The sequence below is a fragment of the Danio aesculapii genome, chromosome 1, assembly GCF_903798145.1.
Source record: "Danio aesculapii chromosome 1, fDanAes4.1, whole genome shotgun sequence".
Lineage (NCBI taxonomy): Eukaryota > Metazoa > Chordata > Actinopteri > Cypriniformes > Danionidae > Danio > Danio aesculapii.
In genome coordinates, this window is record NC_079435.1 from 37,056,715 (window position 1) to 37,077,667 (window position 20,953).

The following is a 20,953-nucleotide window of genomic DNA, read 5'->3' on the forward strand; positions in this document are numbered from 1 at the left end:
CGCGTTTGCTATTTACATAGCAGTCTTTGTAAGTGCAAAAACTGAACGCTTCACTAAAGAGAAAACAGTTAAACAGACCATCTGCATAAGGATAAAGAATGAGCCTCCTCCATTCTGCCTCTTTACTTTCTCTTTACATTACTTTAACTCTTTACTTTACTCCTTTACTTTCATGGATAAGGAAACAGTGTTGTACGCACTTCACTGAAGACATCCATTAGCCTACATATTTAATTTAGTTTGTTAAGCGCAAAGATTTTTTTCAAAACTATTTCTAAATTCAGTTCAAATTTCCAGCAAACAAATAAATGAACAATAATACCGAAGTGTGGTCCAAAAACTGAGTTAAAACCAAATACACGTCCTATGCCCCATAGGTGGACAAGGTGGACAGGTCTAAGCTTGATTTTATTAAAACAAACATAAATATGCATATAATAAATAATACTATTAATGATAATAACATTAAACAAAAGCAAATTATCATAAATAATCACCCCGAGATGAAGCAGGCATGGAGGCAGTGGTTTTTATATTTATGTAGAAAATAACAATTTTTGTAAAATTTTAATCTTTAATTCTTTTTCATTTGTAAAGATATTTACATATTGCTTTATGTCCTACGTGTATTAAGCAACGTGTAAGCATTTAAGGCGCACAACTAACGTGCTCTGCGCTGGACTTTAAAACAGCTTTCAGCTGGTCAATTGTTCAGTCTATTATAGTTCCTCAAAATAGCAAAACGCCAACAATGTGTCTTAACATACCTCCTTTCTAGACTGGAACAGCCATGAGTCCACAAAGTGGTGCAAATGGATTTACTATTTAAACAACGTAGCACAAAAGGGGAAAATTAGGGTTGCGTTGGTCTGAAAACAGCAACAAATCGTGCTAAACAGGTCTTGAGCCTTATTGCGCCGCGCGTATGATAGGACCCTCAGTATTCAATTTACAATTGGAAATTTAAAAAAAAAACATTTAAAAACAAAGTTTAATTTTAAAAGTGTGAGAAATATTCATCTCCACTTTTGCTTGAAACAAAAAATCTTAATCAGATAATATGTCTTTTACAAAAAATATATTATATTAAGTTGAAGCATACTTTAATAGACCTGAAGTATAAGCACATTCTGTGGAAATTATTAAAGAATTTGTATTACTTTACATAAAATCATTATGAAAACCGCTACCCACTTTCACTCTCTCTTTGCCATTTTCCATTTTATGCATTTGATGTGTTTCTATCTGTGCACATTTTGTTACTATCCTACACTTTCTTAGGTCATATTTAAATAGATTTATCAATTCAGAATGAGTGTTGAGAAGGGACAATTTTTATTTTATCAATGAATTATTTTGAAAATTATTCTTACACGTAGTAGTTTATGGAACATGTAATGACCTGCTTCATTTAGCAGTGAAGGAAAATTATTGTCTGAAAAAAACTGTTTAAAATACTTATAGTCATTTAACATAAGAATAAAAAGATAATTCACAATATATTCCAGAGCTCTTTGTTTTTTTTGGTTTTTTTTTAATGTTTAAGCTAATTAATTTAAAATAATGTAATTATAAGCAATGTACAAGCACATCACTAGAAGAAATGTGGGTAACACAATACCTAAACCTAACTACTAACTTAACATAGTTAACGGTTTGCTAATAGTAAGAAACACTGTAAAAAGTTCCAAACAGTTCCTTCATGTTGTCCCAACACATTAAGTTAACATGGACAAATTAAGTTAATTTAACAGTTTATAATTTTAAGTTGATTGAACACAAAACAGTCAAGTTGTCAAAAAAAAAACTCAAGAATTGGGATGTTTCATCTCTTTTTTAAATAAGTTGTTTGAACAAATAATTTAGAGTGATAATAAAATTATACAAGCATTTATAAACACAAGACTAAATACGTATAGACAGTATTGCTGTTTCATGACCCTGATAGCAGCTAAACGGACACTGCGCTCTTTTTTTGTCCCACTCAATGTACAGTATACCATCTACCTCTCGCTGAGGTTATTCCTGCAATGAAGTCATCCAGTATGAAGCAGGTCACTGATCCTGTCCACTGATACAGCAATGATAATTGAATGCTGAGAGCAAGCAAGAAACAGATTTGTGACAGAAACATCTCAAAGTCAAGGAGAGCTGCCCTCATTCTTCCAACTTGCATCCTTCATTGAATTTATAGTCTGTTTCTATTGTGGCCTTCTTTCCCCTGTGGCACTTTTATGGTCTGGGACGGACATCATTCTAAAGAGATGTTTCAGAGAGATGCATTGTGCTACTCTAGAGCTACTGGTGAAGGTCATCGTCAGTTTTATACTATAATGACTGTGTCCTGCAGATGATGCTTTGGTCTGTGGTTTGGTATCGACCGTTTTAGTTGAAGTCATATTCTAAATTAGGATAACATCTTTAATAGACTGTTGATTAAAAACATTTCACTGTTTATTCTTCAGTTTGTAAAAAAAATGCACAACAGAATATTATCTACACACTAAAAAAAAGATTTGTTTGGTGTAGTAATATCTAATAAACTTACTGTCATACGTTTTAATTTGTGATATTAATGTCAAGTAAAGTATTTAATATTTACACATTTACTTGATGTATTAAATCAAATGAGTGGAAACAGTTAAATATTGATTTTCATTTATTTGTAATATTTGAATATTTTCTAATCGCAAACCTAGTAATATTAAGTAAAATTCAATAATGGATATGCAGTATTGCATGTAGTTCTCAGCATGGTTTGCATGGGATTAAATTAAGAGCAATCTTAGGTGTTTAAATTTAAGAAAGTGACTTGTTAGAGTTTAAATCATCATTTGTTTAAAGATTAAGAGGAGTTGAAAGTTTATCACCACCTTGCAGAAGAGTAGCACTCATGCTTTGGGTCTTGGCATTTTTATAATCAGCAATAATGTTTGATGCTTCACTCAGATAGCCGTAGCTGTGCTAACACTAGCTCTAAAATCATAAAGCATTTTAAAAGTCAATTGGCTTTTGGGTTCAATTTGCTTAAAATAAAGTGAAATAATGCATTTGAAGTTAATGGAAATGTGACTTAATTAACTTAAGTTACGCCTTATATAACTAAGATTGGCTTAATTTGATAAGAGCAATGTTCCTTCTGCTAAAAAAAGAACTTGACATTTCTTGATTAATTTAAATAAATATACAATAAAGATATAAAGATAATCAATTAACTTAATTTAGGAGCGTTAGGTTAAACAAGTAAATTTTACGTGATATTGGCAAGTTAATAGTATTTGATATAAGATTTAAATGTACAGTATTTTAAAGTAATTTTAAAGTAAAATTTACTTGAACTTTGCTCATGCAACTTGCTCAAGTTTTTATGAAGAGTTATTTTTTTTTCAATGCAGAATATTTTGTGTATGCAGAGTATTAAATCATAGAACTGAATGACAAAAAATGTACTTTAGACTGATCTTAGACTCAAAAGAAACGGATAACTATGCTATACTTTCATAAACAAAGACCTTTGACTTTCTATAATACCATTTAAACATTTGCAGCCATTATTATTGTTTAAAGAAGCTACTAATATTGCTGTTTGGTATGGACATGCAGTATAGAATGTTATGAACCATTTCTCTTTCAAACAAATTATGTTGAAATGACTGATCATCATAGAAAGGAACTTCCTAGAAATATTAAACAACACAAGTGTTTTTAGTAGGGTTGTCATGATACCATTAATTCATTTCAAGATCCTATACCAGATGAAGTATCGTAATTCCAAGTAGTATTGCGATACTGTAATTCATCACGCAATTCCATAAAATAAAAAAAGTCAGAAATACTGTATTTTATTTGTTATAATAGGCCTACCTGAAATGAATGAATAATTCCCTTATTATTGAAAAAAGTATTTTCACATCTTTTTTTTTTTTAACTAAAATGTATTTTTACCCAAAAAAAAACATTAAAATAAAGATGCACTAACTTAAGCTATATGAAGTGGTCAAAAATAGTTTAATGTTTCCTGTTGGGTTTCTCATCTAATGTTTTTTTTTCAGTGTTATCTGGTAAGAATCCAAATTAATTTAGAATTTCACTTTGTGAGTTGAAATTATTTTTGACAGGAGCAGAAATGAACGGATTCAGGTTCGAACTGAAGTATCCAAAAATATGCAATAGGCTAGCATAAAAGGCACAAATTCTACACAGTTTTGCAACCTTAGAAGGCTCCATAGACTGTTAAAATTAAATGGTCTATTGTTGCACAAACCTCGGAGCATTTTAGTGACTTTTCCACATGCAACATTGTAGACAGACCGTTAATAACGATACTACCGTTTACAAACTACAGTGGCACCGCCAGTATTTTGGAGCCAAAGTATCACGATGCAAACGTAGTACCAGTAAACTGTACAACCCTAGTTTTTAGTATTTATTTTAAACACCAAATCAGCATATTAAAGTGCTTATGTATCTTATGACACAGATGAAAGCTGATATATCAGCTTCGCCATCTCAGGAGTTCACATAGAATTCCACTGAGGAGAGAAAGAAAACAAGAGAGAAAAAACATATTAATAAAGACTGCTATTTACAAAAATAAATAAATAATAATAATAATAACTCTGATTTGTACTTCTGGGTAAAGACTTGACTTTGGTCTCTGACCTTGACTTCAGTCTTCTACACTAAGAATACAAATCAGGTGTTAAATTAGACTTTAAATACACAACGTGATCCAACCAAAGGAATAGAGTACCAGCAGATAAACAGTATGAGTACCAGCAGACTGAGTATATTATACAATAGAAGGCCATTACCAGTGGTCCCCTTTCGCCAGACAGAAGGTGGGTTTCCCGCACCTGAGTCTAGCTGCTCCATCTTCCTCTGCCGACAGGGTGAAGGTTCGGGGCCTCCCAGTCCCCTGATTGATCTGCTCTCCATCATTTACTCAGCAGAGCAGTCACTGACACACGTCATGGCATATGCTGCTAGCCAGATGGATGAGACTCTTTATGGATGCCAGAGTAACGTGTTTGTCTGAGATTAGATGCACACCTTTGTCCTCTTCTACTGCTAAATATTATTGAGATTATAATCCAGCTTTTCAGTCATTTGGTGACACTTTCTTTAACTATAGAAAACTCTTCATGTGTATAATAAATCAGGTTCAAGTTCTATACGTTTGTTTTTTCAACTTGTTTCCTTCTGTTTTGAAGATCCACAACTCTCAGCTTTGCTTCCACCTCAGCCTTGGTTAATGATGCATCCAGTCTGGTTGAAATGGTGTCTCCATGGGGACCCAATAAGGCCAGTCGCCCATGACAGAATCTTATAGTTGACAGTTTGATCAAACATCATTTAATCCAATTGATTGTTAAGGAGTTTGAATTACTGTGCTCCACACTAATAACACTTTAAAGACAAAGGCGAGCATCTTGGTTTTTTCTTTTCCGCATACGTTTCCCTGGGTCATGGGGCAATTCATTGTACTTTTCTCTATTTTACAGAGGAGTGGATGGGTCGACAAACTACTTTTTGACCAAAATGGTGCTGGTGCCATCAGCACTGATATGTGAGCAAATGACGACATGCCAGGTTATGGTACAGTAGTATATATGACTATGAAGCAATTAAAGAATATATGGCAGATTAACATGTTGGTTAGGGCTGGATGATAAAATCGGTATCAGTATTTATTGACTGAACATCATTGTCAATATCAATAAAAAAGATTCGTTATGTAGTTTCGGAATGAAAGTTTTATTAAAATATGGCTGCTGAGCATGTGCCTTGGAAGCAATGCTAATAAGCTTAGGGTGTAAGTTTGTCATTTCCAATGCCCTCGACTTGCACGACTTGCAAATGGGAGAGGCGCACACATGTTGTGCAAGCGGTGCGCACGTGAACCGCGGTCATTTTCTAACCGCACCTTGTTGAAAACATCTCAACTTTTCCGAATGCCATGAGCACATCGCAGTTCATGTAAGTAAAACTAACCAATCTGCTTCACACTTTGTATGGAATATAATAACGGCAGACTCATTACTTCAGACAAACACAGCGCACCCAAACACTGCAGTACTTTTTACTTTTCTCTATAAACTTGCATCAGTGCTGCAGCTATGGTTTGTCCCTCTGTCGTCCTCTGAGAAAATGCTTGATGTCACCTAGTTATGAAAGAAACCAGAGGAGCGCGAGCACAAAGTCCATTGTAAATGGCCAAGGTCAGCTTGTCGTTTCAGGTCAGAAAAGCAACACATGCAAAAATGAGTGCAGTGGCTAGCAGCAGTGAGGAAATTGTAAATAAAAAAGGATCTAAGGATGTCGTCAAAGTGGCTTTTTAGTTTCTTTTCTTGTGCGTCCCGGCCACTAGCTCCCTATCTGAAAGATTTTTTTATGTTTTAATTTAGATATTTAACTTCACAATTTGTAATGTTGCAATATGTATTTGAATAATGATGGTTCGTTCCTTTACTTGAAAGCTCAAATTTGATAATCATAATTTCTTTTGCTGACAGAGTTTGAGGTTTACTGTGTCATTATTATTTAGACCTTAAAGTTTGCTTTGATTGTTCAGTACCATTGCACACACTTTGTAACATTTTCTTTATCAAGAGTCTCTTAAACACTTATGTTTATTTTATTATAAAGAGATCTGATATTTTGTTTAAATATTTTAGTTTTTAACTATTAAAACTATTTGCCTTAGAAATGTTGGTAAATTAAAATAAAGTTGTTAATAAAAAAATTCTAATATTCCTAAATATATTGTTAAAAAATGTTCAGTAATTATTGATATCGAATGATTTGAACATGATACCGTGATCACTTTTTACAATGTTACCCAGCCCTAATGTTGGTATCCTATTATTTTCCTGATTTCTTTGTTTTAGCAGATTTTTTGTCAGAATTTTATTTATTAATTACTTTTTTTTTTTTTTTTTTTTGCAAGTTGTCTTGAGTCTTAGGCCCTGTTTGAACCTAGTATTAACATTTTTACCAGTCCAGTTACAAGCAGACAACACTTATTGTGGGTACTATTGGGGACTAAAACATTTTGAGGTTGTCCATTGTCAACCACTTCCCAGAAGTACTCAAGACCACCACCTCTCAACATGCTAACATAATAATTTACATGATATGGGGTTGAACCACGCTAGCTAAAGAATTTAAACTGTGCAGGACCTATGGAACTAGCAACAAATCCATGTTGCTGGTGTGTAACGTCCATGTTTAAAACTTAAATGTTCAGCAAATGCTTCTTTAGAGGGATCTCTTCAATTGAAAGGTCTCACAGCAACAATTCACTCCCACAGAAATGAGCAACTTATTTACAGATACTTAGGAATTGGCTATCCCAACATTAACCCCTGCTTGTGCTTTTCCCCTGTAATGGGCTTCCCTGTTTACCTGCTTAAAGACACAGTCATAAAAAAACATAATCCAGCTTCTGTCACCTTTCAATCCCTTAAATCCCTGGAGGATTCCTCCTTTTCAGGCCATGAAAAAACTGAAGTCCCCCCTTTAGGCAAACTTAAAGAGGGTTCACATATTTTACCCTCTACCCCACCTTCCTCCTCCAAATCCAATTAGGCCTGGGACAATAGAAGGATTAGGGGGGACTTCACTTCTCTGCCATCCTGCCTTAGACACATTGAGGAACAGCGTGACAACAGACTAAAGTGAAAGTGCTGGGCGATGCGACGGGATCTAAACCTGGCCTGGCTGTTTCTTCTCCGTTGAATGCTTTGGACTTTGGAGAAGGACTGAACCACAGGGAAGGCTGTCGACATGATTTTCTCCATGCTTCTCCGAGAGTTTCGAGACGTTCGTTTTCAGACTTGCTGTTCACAAACACATCTTTTGCCATAGCCCTTTAGTCATATGGATTCTCACAAATATGTTCCCTAACATGACTAATTGGGGTTTGTAAACAGTTTGCATCATCAACATCTCTTTAACACAACTGTTTTCTTTCACTTGTTGCTTCAGTCTAGGGCATCATTCGGTTAGCGATTGTCCTCCAAATTTCACGCTTCTCTTCTTCTCACTTATGTCACCTTTATCCTGTCTTTCTTCCTTCCAGTTCCTCGGTGAGCCAGGCTGCCCTCCGTTGCCCTGGGGTTAAAGAGCTTTAAAATCTCTTACTATGGAGAAAGCCTTTGAATTGATTTCAGTCAGCAAGCAACTTGCATTTATTCATTATTTCCTTAAAATGTATACTGTAAATATCCACCTTCCATTATTTTATGGAAATTTTCTCTTTCCTTGAAGACAGTGCTAATATAAAATGGTGACATTCTGAGCCTTTTGAGCAATTATTCATTTGAACTCAATGTACCTGTTTGTCACGCATTTATGCTTTAATACTCAGAATCAGCCCAACTGTATGTAAAAACACCCTCATTTGTCCTTTTAAACCATTAAATGGGTGTTAACTTTCACCTTATTGGAGTCCCTATGGTGCGTTTTGTGTCCTCCTCGTCACCCCCCACAAGCTTCTACATAAAGGCCAAATGTTTAATGAGTAAGGGCTCTAAAGGACTCACTTCTCCTCCAATTAACCCCATAGCTCTTGACATTTTTTTTAAATCCACACAAGATTTCCTCTCTCACTCTCCCTTTCTCTCTCTCAGCAAGTTAAATGACTAACCTGTTGGCAAACAGAGTGCAGAGGAACAAAGCAAGTTCTAATCCTCACTGAACTATGTTAAGCCTGAACACTTAAAGAGCTGAACACTTTGGCTATCACACATATAAACATGTTTATGTATTTGCTAAATGCTTTTCCTTTCAATCTTAAGTGGCAGACTGCTAGTAAGTCTGTTTGCTTGAGTGGTTTATTGTTTGTTTTTGTTATCCTTTGAGCTGATTTACCATCTTTACATGTCAAGGACATTTTAATTTGGTAATATTGTCAGTTTTTTGGCAATTACTGTTTTTTAGCAGCTGACTTAAGGACTTATGCCAGAGGATAACATAGAATTTATAATCTCTCAGTAGAAAATGTGTTAATGCTCTTTGATTTTACAGTGCTTCCAATAAAAACAACTATTTTTTCTCTGATATTTTATTGGTTATGGTTAAAACAGGATGTAAGTTGCATGCCTCACTTTGTCTTACTAATCTAAGACTTTAAATGAAAGATCATGTGCTTGTACAGTTCAGTGATTCTCAACTTACATCTCGGGCCACATTCTTGTATCACGTGGCACTAACCTTAACGTCTTGTTTTGTTTTTTTCTTTTAACTGTTAAAGTCCCATTTAGTCTCAGGCGCTGAAAAAGTAAAGCTGCAAATGATAAATCCCTTAGATCAGACATAAAAAATTGTGGCATCATGACGAATCACAAACTACACTGCAAAAAAACATCCATAAATTAGCCGTTTTCCATATTTTGAGATTCATATATATTTTTTATTTTTCCCAGTTTATTTGAGCTTTTGAATTGCATTATGGTCACTTGATCTTTCTTCCAACAACTTTTAACCTTGAAAAGTTTGAAAAAGTACATTTTAAAGTGATATATTATCTTGGTTGGTGTTGTAAATTAAGGTACAAAACCTTGTAAAAACTGCCAGTGCGTTCTTTTATTTTACAGACTCTATTTATTATACATTATATTATTCCAAAGTATATTATACTAAAATGTCAATAAAAGTCGCTGTGTTAAACCGTAGAGTTAAATTTTCAACATCAAAAGTAAACAGAGCAGAGATCAAGATGTCATAAAGCAATTCACAACTGTAAATAAACAATTTAGTTTACCCAATTTACCTAAAGCACATGTCTTTGTACTTGTGGGGGAAACCGGAGCACCCGGAGGAAACCCACGCGAACACATGGAGAACATGCAAACTCCACACACAAATGCCAACTGACCTAGCCGAGGCTCGAATCAGTGACCTTTTTGCTGTGAGGCGAGAGCGCTACCCACTGCGCCACTGTGCTGCCTGCAAACAATATACTAATAATAATTAACATATTTTTTTAATTTAAGTTTTTTAAGTTAATGTAGATTAATAAATTTAAGTTAATTCCCTTTTGATTTACACACGTGAATTAAATTTCCGTAATAGTATTAGGGAAAAAAAACAATATGTAAGAATTTCTAAGTTCTAGCATACATTCTGGTTGTTCAATAAAATTTTAACATGGTTATATACGATCAGATTGTTAGCATTTTGCTGATATTATTATGTGGAACGATTCTCGTGAACACACACCCAGAGCAGTAGGGTGCTAGTGGAGCAGTTAAGGTTTCAGTGCCTTCTCAAGGTACTCACCTCATCCATAGTATTGAGGGTGGAATAGAGTGCTGGTTATTCACTTCCCCACCTACTGTACAATCCATGCCGGGACTACGAGTTCAACTCTCTAACCATTAGGCAACGGTTGCCCCCCATTTTTTTCTACTGCTTATTTCCAATGAAAGAATGAAAAATATCTTCGCTTTTACTATATATCAAGGCCTTGATTTGCATTCATGCTCTTTTATCCCCTTAAAATGTGTAAAAGAAATAAGAGAAAAAGAAAGTTAAAGCAATCACATTTAATCATTGAGTGTTGTCTCTCATAGAAGAGACTTAAGCGTTCAAGCAGAAATGAACATTTTGTCATGATTTACTGATGATATTCTTTCGTTGAAGATGTTTTGAGGAATGTTGAAAACTTGCTACCATTGTTTAGTTTTTCCCTACACTCAAACATTTAAAAAAAAAAACATTTTTATTAAAATGTTATTTTAATAAAACAACATTTAAACTGCATTTAAACTGCAAACTAAATGAACATTTAAACTGCATGTTTAAACTACTTATTTAAATATGAGCTGAAACAGCACAATTCTTGTGATTTTTGGGGGACAACTTATTTGTTTTATCTTCTATCCACTTAAATTTGTTAACTTAATCTATTTGTGTTGAGAAAACATGAATGAATTGTGTGGGACACTGCATTATTCACAATGTACAAAAAAGTTAATGATACCGGTTATTAACATTCTTCAAAATATCTTCCTTGAGGATATGTAAACAGTAAATGTACTTAATTAATTTTCAATAAATTTTAGTTCAGCTATCACTTTAAAGAGTCTATCTATTTTATTCGGAACGATTGTTTAATGAGGAATGTGAGCTTGAAGCCATACGTCTGTGTGTGTCCACGTACTAGCTTGTTATTTACATTTCCAGATGCTTTAGAAACAGCGGTCCCTCTCCAATATCTCCTCCCTTTTATTCCCATGAATTCTATCAAGTTTTCCAATATTGCGTCTCTAGTGCGCTCGACTCTGAATGTTGATGTTGATGGATCACCCACTTCCTCCTCCTCATTAATTTCATCACCTTATCGCCCAGGCCACTTCATTTGACCAAAAGGTAATAATAAATGTCCCATCCGCAATCTTTAACACACTCCGCCAGGCGGAAACACTTAATAACAGCATACAAATTGAACTTCAATCACCTCATTTTGCTCCACAGATGCAGAGGAACATTAAAACCCAACATCTCGGAGCATGTACGGGCTCGCTTTTTCTCTCCGTGTCTTTTTATGCCATCGCTTGCCAAGCTTCAAATTGAGCGTTATAATGCTCGTTTATTACACATTTTATAAGTGAGGATGGGGATTCTATCAGCGGCAGGAGAGCTGTTTCCTTTTCCTGGCTGCGAACGCTCTTATCACCGCTCAAACACAAGTGCACACTTTGCCCAACAGAGACTGCTATTCAGAGACTCATTTATCTTTCTGAGAGAGCGCTGGATAGTTCACTCGCTCTCTGTCTCACACTTGCTATCTCTTGCTTTTTTTTTCTCTACCGCGAACCCCCCTTCCCTTCTTTTTTGGCTTGGGTGGGGGGGTATTTTCAATTAGATTTCATTCAATTCTGTCAGAGACGGAGCACATGCTCTGGAGCAGCGGTCCCTGGTGTGTGTGTCGCTTGGAGGATGTCGTTTGCGCACACAGGGTCCTTTGGCAGAGGACAGAGCGTGTGTTTGAGAGATGTGTCCCTCTTCATCGCAGACTCGTTTCAGCGCTTGACAGAGACAAATGACAGCACTCAGAAATGACTTGCTGCCTCTCCATCCTAACAGGTTGAGCGGTTTGAAATGACACACACACACACACACACACACGCATTCCCATTTCAACTTCAACCTTTTGTTGTCAGTTTTGTGGCCTTGAAATAAGCTTCTGTTTTGTTTTTAGGTGTTTGCACCAAAAAAAAGTCTTTGAAGAAAGATTTAACATTGAAGTTTTACAGCTTTAACATTCATTTTCTAATACTTTTTTTTTTTGCATTTTTCCAATTTACTCTCTCAGGCTAAGGAATTTGGATCATTATTGTATTGATAAGTGTAATTCAGGCATGGGTCAGAGACAAAATGGGAATTTTTGATCATCAAAACAATAAATGTATAACAGTAAAAGTGTAAAAGTGCTTTATTATTTTTTTTGTACATCAGAATGTCCTGTTAAATGTATTTATTTATTATTTAATAAAAAATGACTGTCATTTAAACTTTGATTAACTATGATTATATCATTTAGTGTAACTGTTTAAATAATAAAAAAAAAAAACTAAAAATCTTGTCAGTGAGGCATATTTAGATCAGTAGTTGTTTTTAAGTTGTATCAGCCAAAGATCTAGATATGTTAACTTCAATCCCATTTGTCACACACTGGCGGACACTTTACACATCACATCAGCCACTGAACCGGACTACATATTCCATCATGCACCTCACACACACCAGTTCCAGATCACCACTGATTACAAACACACAGCTGAAGCTCATGAGGACTGATTACCAGGACGTATATATACACCTCGCATTCAAACACAAATTTGCTCAGTCTTGTGTCACTGTTATGCCTCATTCACACTAGCAGCCACTTTGTAGCTGCCTGTCGCTGTGGGTGGTGACCTGCTGCAAACGCAGGTCTGTTTGGGTCTAAAGGACAGAGAATACAACCAGCCTCTTAGAGAGCTGAGAGAGAATCACATGAGCTGTGTGGTGCTTCTATTGCCTGTCGCTCAAGTAAGTTGCTCTTCATTTGCATAAAGTTGAAGGATTCTCAACTTTGTCGGGTCACTAGACACGCCCAACTGGTCGCCAATGGTTGCTGTCGCACGCGTACAGTGGAAGTCGCTCACTCTCCATTGAAATGAACTGTCGCATATCGCTTTGCAGCCGAGAGTTGCTCGTAGTGTGAATGAGGCTTTAGTGTGCATCACCCAGCGTTTTCCTGGTTCCTGTTTTTGGTGTTAACTCGTGTTTTGACTTTTGGACTGTTTTGGGATTTTTTTAAGTGTTTTCTGCCTGCCCTGTCTCTCTGGATTTCTCTATTGGATAATCCATGTAACATTTGCTTCTTTTGACCCTGCTTGTCTGACCACCTCTTTGCTTCAATAAATCTGCGTTTGGAACTTTATCTTTGTGTACACACTCATGACACCATTGATTAAAAAAAGTCATGGTTTGATCTCCCTTCATCAATTCATTATTTAGGAAACTGTTAATATGGGGAAGTTGTTATGATGTTGCTTAAGACTTTTGAAACTATGCTAATACATTCCATAATCCAGTCTATATATTTGATAGTGCAAAGGCAGTGTATTTTCATCTTCAAGAAACAGATTTTCAGAAATCAATCCTGAAAACCTATAGATACACTCCACAGGGCATGTGAGGAGCAAGTAAGATATTAGACGCACAACAGATTGTCATATCCATCTATAGCACGTCAAGCCAAGGCACTGCATCATTCCTTTATTCCTTGGGGTTTGAAGTAGACAGGAGCAAGATAAAGTGTGAACTACCAAAGTAGTTCTGCTATAGAGATAGAATGAACCACAGGTTAAAGGTCGTCTTTTTAGTCAGCAAGATTTTATGGTCTGATGTTCAGCTCCAGATGCTCCTTTCAGGTCACCATCAAGCTGAAGCAAAAGCAAGCAGAGAGTTACATTTTTACAGTTTCCTGTTTGTACAACCTAGTTTCTTATTTGTTGTTGATGTTTTTGATTCATTCTAAACTTTAGAGAATGGTTGTTTTATTATCAATGTTAAAATGAGCTGCTTAATATTTTAATATTTGGTGATGAAACTAATGTTTAAAAGAACAATTAGAGAATTCATTTGATGTAGAAATAGTTTGTAACATTATAAATGTCTTTACTGTTACTTTTCTTAAATTGATGTGTCCTTGCTTGCTTTAAAAAAGAAACAAATTGTATAAAACGAACAAACTAATATTATTTGAAACATATGACCATTATAACAGCAATAAGATACCTACTTGAGGTCTTCTACAAAAAGCTTTGCAACTACCTACAAGTAAGTTATACATTAGTATACATTTTCATTGATATTTTTTAACTCCTTCATTTTTGAATGACAGGTAATGATCTGATAGTGAAGTGTGTGTTATATTGTCATGTAGTGTGTGGGAGGTTGGGAGACTCGCAGCATTAACACTGCTTACATGGGGTTAATTTGATTACCAGGCAACGGCAGCTGCTAATACACAACACAAACAGACAGATCCTTCAGATGAACTTCCTTTATTACACTTGGGAAAGAAGAGGGTTTCATCTTTACAAGCCTGTCCGTGATCTCTGAGCTGTAATAAACTCCTCCACGCTCAAAGTTGTCCATGATACCTTGGTTAGGTAGCGCATCAGACATGGCATTAATGCTGCGGTTTCCATACCAACAGCCTGACAGAGAGGAGATGAGGAAGATAAATAGGAGTGCGAGGCCGTCTCACATGCCGCTTGTCAGGGAGTTTGCAGTGGCAAACACCAGCGATACCAGGGCGGTGGAACGGCCTTAATCCACATTTAATTGAACTCTAGAGACTTTGAAGTGAGTCTGCAGAGCAGACAGGAGCAGTGACATTGCTCTCAGCACACAGCACAGCTGCTGCCCTCTCTTTCTCTCTTTTGCTATCCTCTTCCCTTTCTCTCTCTTCATTAATGAGTGCGTATAAGCATTAGCTTTGATACGGGAAGATCAGCTGTTTATCCCTAATAATCAGAGTGCCTCAGATCAGGTTTGGCCCTCTCTTTCTGTCCTAATAACTAATCCTGTAATTCAGCCAAATTGGGAAATGTGAGGAAACAAAAAGTACACAGTAAATGAAACCGATAACTAAAGTCCAAGGATAAAACATAGGTTTTTGACTGCTGAGCATCTGTCAATGACAAAGTAGCAAAAAAGATCTCAAATGCAAGTTTTCTTGAAAACAAAAACATCAACTGTGTTATCATGTGTTTAGTAGCATTTATCTGTATTTTTTTTTTACAAATAATTTACATAAAAAATATTCATAATACAATTATAGTTAGAAATTATTTTGCAATGAAATCTACATTATTATTTTCGCTTTACACTATATTTGACTTTATTATCTGACATATCTTTGATTCTCTTCTTGAACCTACTGTATTCCTCTCCTTTCTAACATAAATGACCAATTCCAATGTCTTTTTTTTTCAAATTATATGTTTTAAATATGTTTTTTTTTTTATCCTATTTATATAAATGTAGAGGAACATCTTTTCTAAACCACACTAGATACAGAAATTATGAAATTAATTAACAACATCATTTATTTTTCCAATATAATTTATTTAGTATTTCTTGCGCTTTCTGAACAACAGATTTTGTTCGCATTTCTTGTGTTTAAAATTGTCACAATTGTTTAGTAGCTTCACATTTTAAAACCACATCTCACCGACTTGAAGGGCAAATATTGATAGATTTCCAGTTCTCTTGGTACTGATTACCTTTTAGTGAACTGTGGCCCTCCTGGTCCTCTTCTGTGTGTGTCTGAATGGGCCTCATTTTAGCGCTTAAAGCATCTCTTTTTCATGAGGACTGATCAATAATACACATTAATCCTGCTTTGCGACCCAAGGCATGAGCTATGGGTGATAAATGAACTAAAACCTTCCCTCTGCCCTGCTGCTTTCTTGCTCGCGTTGCCGTTATTTATTTATTTATTTTTTACATTTTTTCTGATCAATCATGTTTGTTTGTCTCTTGTACAGATATTGGCCTACACAGAGGGTCTGCATGGAAAATGGCCATTCACGGAGATCAGAGCAGTTTTCTCTCGCCGCTATCTGCTCCAAAACACAGCGCTGGAGGTCTTCATGGCCAACAGGAGTAAGCACTGATCAGCTGCTGTTCTGGAAAGTTTTAAATGGGTCATGAAGAGTCAGAATTAAGCTATTTGAGAAATAGTTTAGAAATGTTCTAGAAAATAGGAAGAAAAGGAAAGAAGTGAGAATGTGAAGATATAAAATAAATGAATGAATAAATTAATAAACAAATAAATAAATAAATGTAAACATTTTATTTTAATGATTATATACAGTTGAAGTCAGAATTATTAGCCTCTCTTTGAATTTTTTTTTTCTTTTTTAAATATATCCCAAATTATGTTTAACAGAGCAAGGAAATTTTCACAGTATGTCTGATAATATTTTTCCTTCTGGTGAAAGTCTTTTTTGTTTTATTTCAGATAGAATAAAAGCAGTTTTTTTTTTTTTTTTACATTTTTAAGCTATATATTTTTTCTATAGTCTACAGAACAAACCATCGTTATACAATAACTTGCCTAATTATACTAACCTGCCTAGTTAACCCAGGCTTTTAAATGTCAATTTAAGCTGTATAGCAGTATCTTAAATATTATCTAGTAAAATATTATTTACTGTCATCATGGCAAAGATAAAATCAGTTATTAGAAATGAGTTATTAAAACTTTTATGTTTAGAAATGTTTTTAAAAAATCTTCTCTCCGTTAAACAGAAACTGGGGAAAAAACAAACATCGGGGCTAATAATTCAGAGGGGCTAAGAATTCAGGGAGGCTAAGAATTCTGACTTCAAATGTATATATATTTTAAATGATTTAACATTTTTGTAAAAAAATTATTCAATTTAGATGGTATTGTTTTGAAAATGTAAAATAAACCTGCAGTCTTCGTTCTTCATCTGGACTTAAGCTGTATCAGCCACGTTGGTATCTAAAGACAAATGGGTGGTAGAGCTATTTCATACAGTGCACCTAAGCTATGGAATGGTCACCCATCAGCATCGGGAATGCCGCTTCTGTAGACTATTTTAAGAAACTTCTCAAGACTCACCTTTTTACTGTTGCTTTTAACTTAGATTGATTATTTTGTCAATTTAATCATTCAATTTTATTGTTCATATTTTATTGTCTTTGTGTGGTGTTTTTACGTTTTTTTTATTGTTCTGCTATCTTACTGTTTGCCTTGTAGTGATTTGGGTCTAAAAAAGGGCACTATAAATAAAATGTTTTATTATTCTTATTCTTATTATTATTATTATTATTATTATTATTATTATTATTATTATTATTATTATTATTATTATTATTATTATGAAAAGTTTGTAGATATTTACAGATATTCACACAAGTGTGTTTTTTCCTTCCCCCAGCGGCGGTCATGTTCAACTTCCCAGATGCTGCCACAGTGAAAAAGGTGGTGCACTGTTTGCCCAGAGTAGGAGTCGGCACCAACTTCGGCCTTCCTCAGACCAGGTATTATCTCTGTTCCATCTCCGCCATCCAACAGTTATTCACATTAGTAGTTTTCTCCTTTCTGAAATCTGTAAAACCTGCAGAAAGTCATCAGCTACCTTTCCCACTCTTAGCTTTAACACCTGCACAACTTGTGAAGGACCTTCTAGAAGTTGTGATTTGAACTCATAATCACTCATTCCTTCACTTGCAGTTTGAACACTAAGCATTCGCTTGCATATTCCCATAAAGCATGCTTCTGGCCTAACACTGCTTGTTTGTGTGTGTTAATGTGTGTATGGTGTGAGGGGTTGCTGTAACACTGCCTAATTACCTTCACACAAACACAATTCACATCATTTATTTATCTCTCCAACTGAGAAATAAATACAGAGGCGAGTGCAGAGCCTGCAGGGCAGACTGAGAACACAGGAAACACACACAGAAACACACACACTGCCTTTTGTAGCTCAGCCAAAGAAAAGATTATTTAGACAATCAAATTCCATCACAATATTCTTCTAAAAAGTGGTCTTATTAAAAGTAAATGTTCTGGGATATAAAACAAAATAAGAATGTGGGTAACAGAATATAAGGGATATTGATCCCACACTGAGCTCTGAGTGACTGTTCTGCTCACAGGGGTTTGTGTTTGATATTTGCCAGTATTGAACCTTTACATACTTTCCTGTCCTGCCTTGATTTTACTCTTGCCCGTCTGCTAACATTTGTGTGGCATTTCTATAACATTGTCACAGCGTTGCCTCTGTGTTAGGAGGGGCAAAGGCCAGTGGAAACTTCAGAGAGGCCTAATGACTGTAATCACGCTGGGTGACAGTGATGAATTCTCTAATTTCGCTTTGTTTTAATTGGATGGAGAGTCATTTGTTTTAGTGTCCACATATTTGCTTGCGCTGTGCATGTTCATTTAACAGGTTCCCACATAACCCATGAGGCCATTGTGTGCCATTGTTTGGAATGTAGGCTATATTCAGAATTATTAAAATGTTAGTTCTTGTTCTTAAGCCTGATTGTGATATTTTGCAGTTTGTATCACTGCATTTGTCTGTGTTTGCTTTGCAGAATTTGAAGTTTTTATAAAAGTGAATGTCTTGTATATACAAATTGTTATATTGAATGTATATACTGTAAATGTTGTGTATAGTAAGCAGTTTGTGCTGATTCATACACAGTTTTTTTTTTAATGCAATGGTTGGGATTCATCACAAAAATGAAAGCTTTGTGGCAGTGTTAGGGATTGTCAATCCAGCTAAATGGTGTAAATTGTTCTGTATTGATGCAATACATCTACAAAGCGATAAGATACTTGTACAAGGATTTTTTTTAAAAACTTTTTTTAATTTATTTATTTATTTTTTATGTCTCATATACTCATTATATATATATATATATATATATATATATATATATATATATATATATATATATATATATATATATATATATATATATATATATATATATATATATATATATATATATATATATATATATATATATATATATATATAATGTGGCTGTAAATTTATGTTTTATGTTTAAAGTTAGTTATGTATAATTCTTAGAACTGGGTTCCCTCTTGCTTGAAATTTATTCATTTGGAGCCTAAGGCAATAAGTTATTCTTTCCATTTGATAAGTTTCTCTAATATTTTTGATCCATTGTTCATACGTAGGTGGGTCTAATCTGAGCCAGTTAGACGTAATACATTTTCGTGCTGCAGAAAGCAATATTTGAAATAAATAAGTAATTCTTCTTTCCCCCTGCTCTCAGGCACTGTAGAGTTCCACAGTTGGTTCAAAAGGAAATATCAATACAAAATACATCTCCAAGTACCTTATAGATATCATTCTAGAACTGCTGCAGTTTTAGGCGATACCAAAATAACTGAGTAGTTCCCTAAATGATCACCACATTCTCTTCAGCATTTGTTAGATGAGATTATTCTTATCTTTGCTACAGTTTGTGGTTGTGTGGAAATATCTTGTAATGGTTTTCCACTACTTGTTCCATGTTTTTTTTTTTTTTTTTTTTTTCCCATCTTATGAAATACACTCAATGCTTTAGTTTTATTTCTTACATTTGTAATTGCATGTTATATTTTAAAAGATGCATACATTTCTACTTGCTCTTTGAAGTTGTTAATGCGATTTATCTTTTTCCTCACAGACGGATTTCTCTGGCCAGCCCAAAACAGCTCTACAAGGCCTCCAACATGACCCAGCGCTGGCAAAGACGAGAAATCTCAAATTTTGAATACCTCATGTTCCTCAACACCATCTCTGGTAAAACAAAAACAAAAAACAACAAAAAACAAAGCTGTCTTATCTGAATGCTAACTTATGTTCTCCAAACAGCAATATGTTGAATGTACTAATCAATTAATAAAACCACATCTGCATAACACAACTAAGAACATATGCTATTTCTAAGTTAGGGAGAGTTTTTGAGCATACGTGACTAGCTAAACGTCTTGGCTTTTTAAAAAAAAATGTAAAGTATTCGTTGTCTTCTGCTTTCAGTAATGCTACTTGGAATGTCCCGATCAGGTTTTTTTGTGCTTGAGTCTGAGTCATTTGATTTTGAGTATCTACCGAAACCTGGTCCGATACTTCTATAATACATAAAAAAAGAATAAAGAAGAGTGAAGAAACAAATCCAGGATGTTCCTTATTTTTTATTCAATTCACCTTATTTTAACATTCAACAACTCTGTTAACAAACAGAGCACTTCTGTGAGGTAGCTTGAACAATCAAGTAATAAACAACATCAATTCTTTAATTTTGGACTTCAGTGCAACAGTTAATAGATATAAAAAAAACAAATAGCACCTCAACTTAAAATACCCGGCAGGCAATCCCAAGTTTACATATCTCACAGTTTGCTTTGGCAGTTTTGTCGTCATCAACTTTATAATACCTCCAGACCGCAGACATAATTGCAATTTCCGTTTCAAGCTGCTTCCGTGTTCTACTTTGCCGGCATTTAACCAGTAGCGTGTCTGCAACAAAGTGATGTCATGCCGCATGTGTTGCTGTTTCTGTGTGAAGTCAAGTAAGAGGTCTAACCCTGTGTCACCGCTTAACTATAGATGTGTTAAAAAATAATCAGAATATATATATATTCAAGTTCTAATCGGGAGGTAACATCTGATTCCGATCCAGTCTAAAACCACGTGGTCAGGACTGATTTCAAATCCTGTGGTCGGAAAAAAAAAAAACAGCAAACAGATACATAGAAACACTGAAAGGAAGACAATGAAATCAACATGAAATTTTAAAACAGATCTGAATTTTTCCAATTTTATCTATTAAAAAAATCACAAAATTTTAAAGCACGTGATGATGAAGTTGTAATGGTGACAGTAAGACT

The 20,953-nt window shown here is 34.8% G+C and overlaps 1 protein-coding gene across 6 annotated transcripts in view; it reads left to right on the forward strand.

The window, feature by feature from the left end:
• lrba (LPS responsive beige-like anchor protein) overlaps positions 1-20,953 on the forward strand; it is a 399,767-nt gene that overhangs the window by 262,644 nt on the left and 116,170 nt on the right. For all 6 annotated transcript variants that reach the window (XM_056459670.1, XM_056459679.1, XM_056459695.1 and 3 more), the window contains exons 40-42: positions 16,056-16,173; positions 17,478-17,580; positions 19,750-19,865. In XM_056459670.1, the coding sequence (XP_056315645.1) occupies positions 16,056-16,173; positions 17,478-17,580; positions 19,750-19,865 (337 nt within the window). The remainder of the gene's footprint in view (positions 1-16,055; positions 16,174-17,477; positions 17,581-19,749; positions 19,866-20,953) is intronic.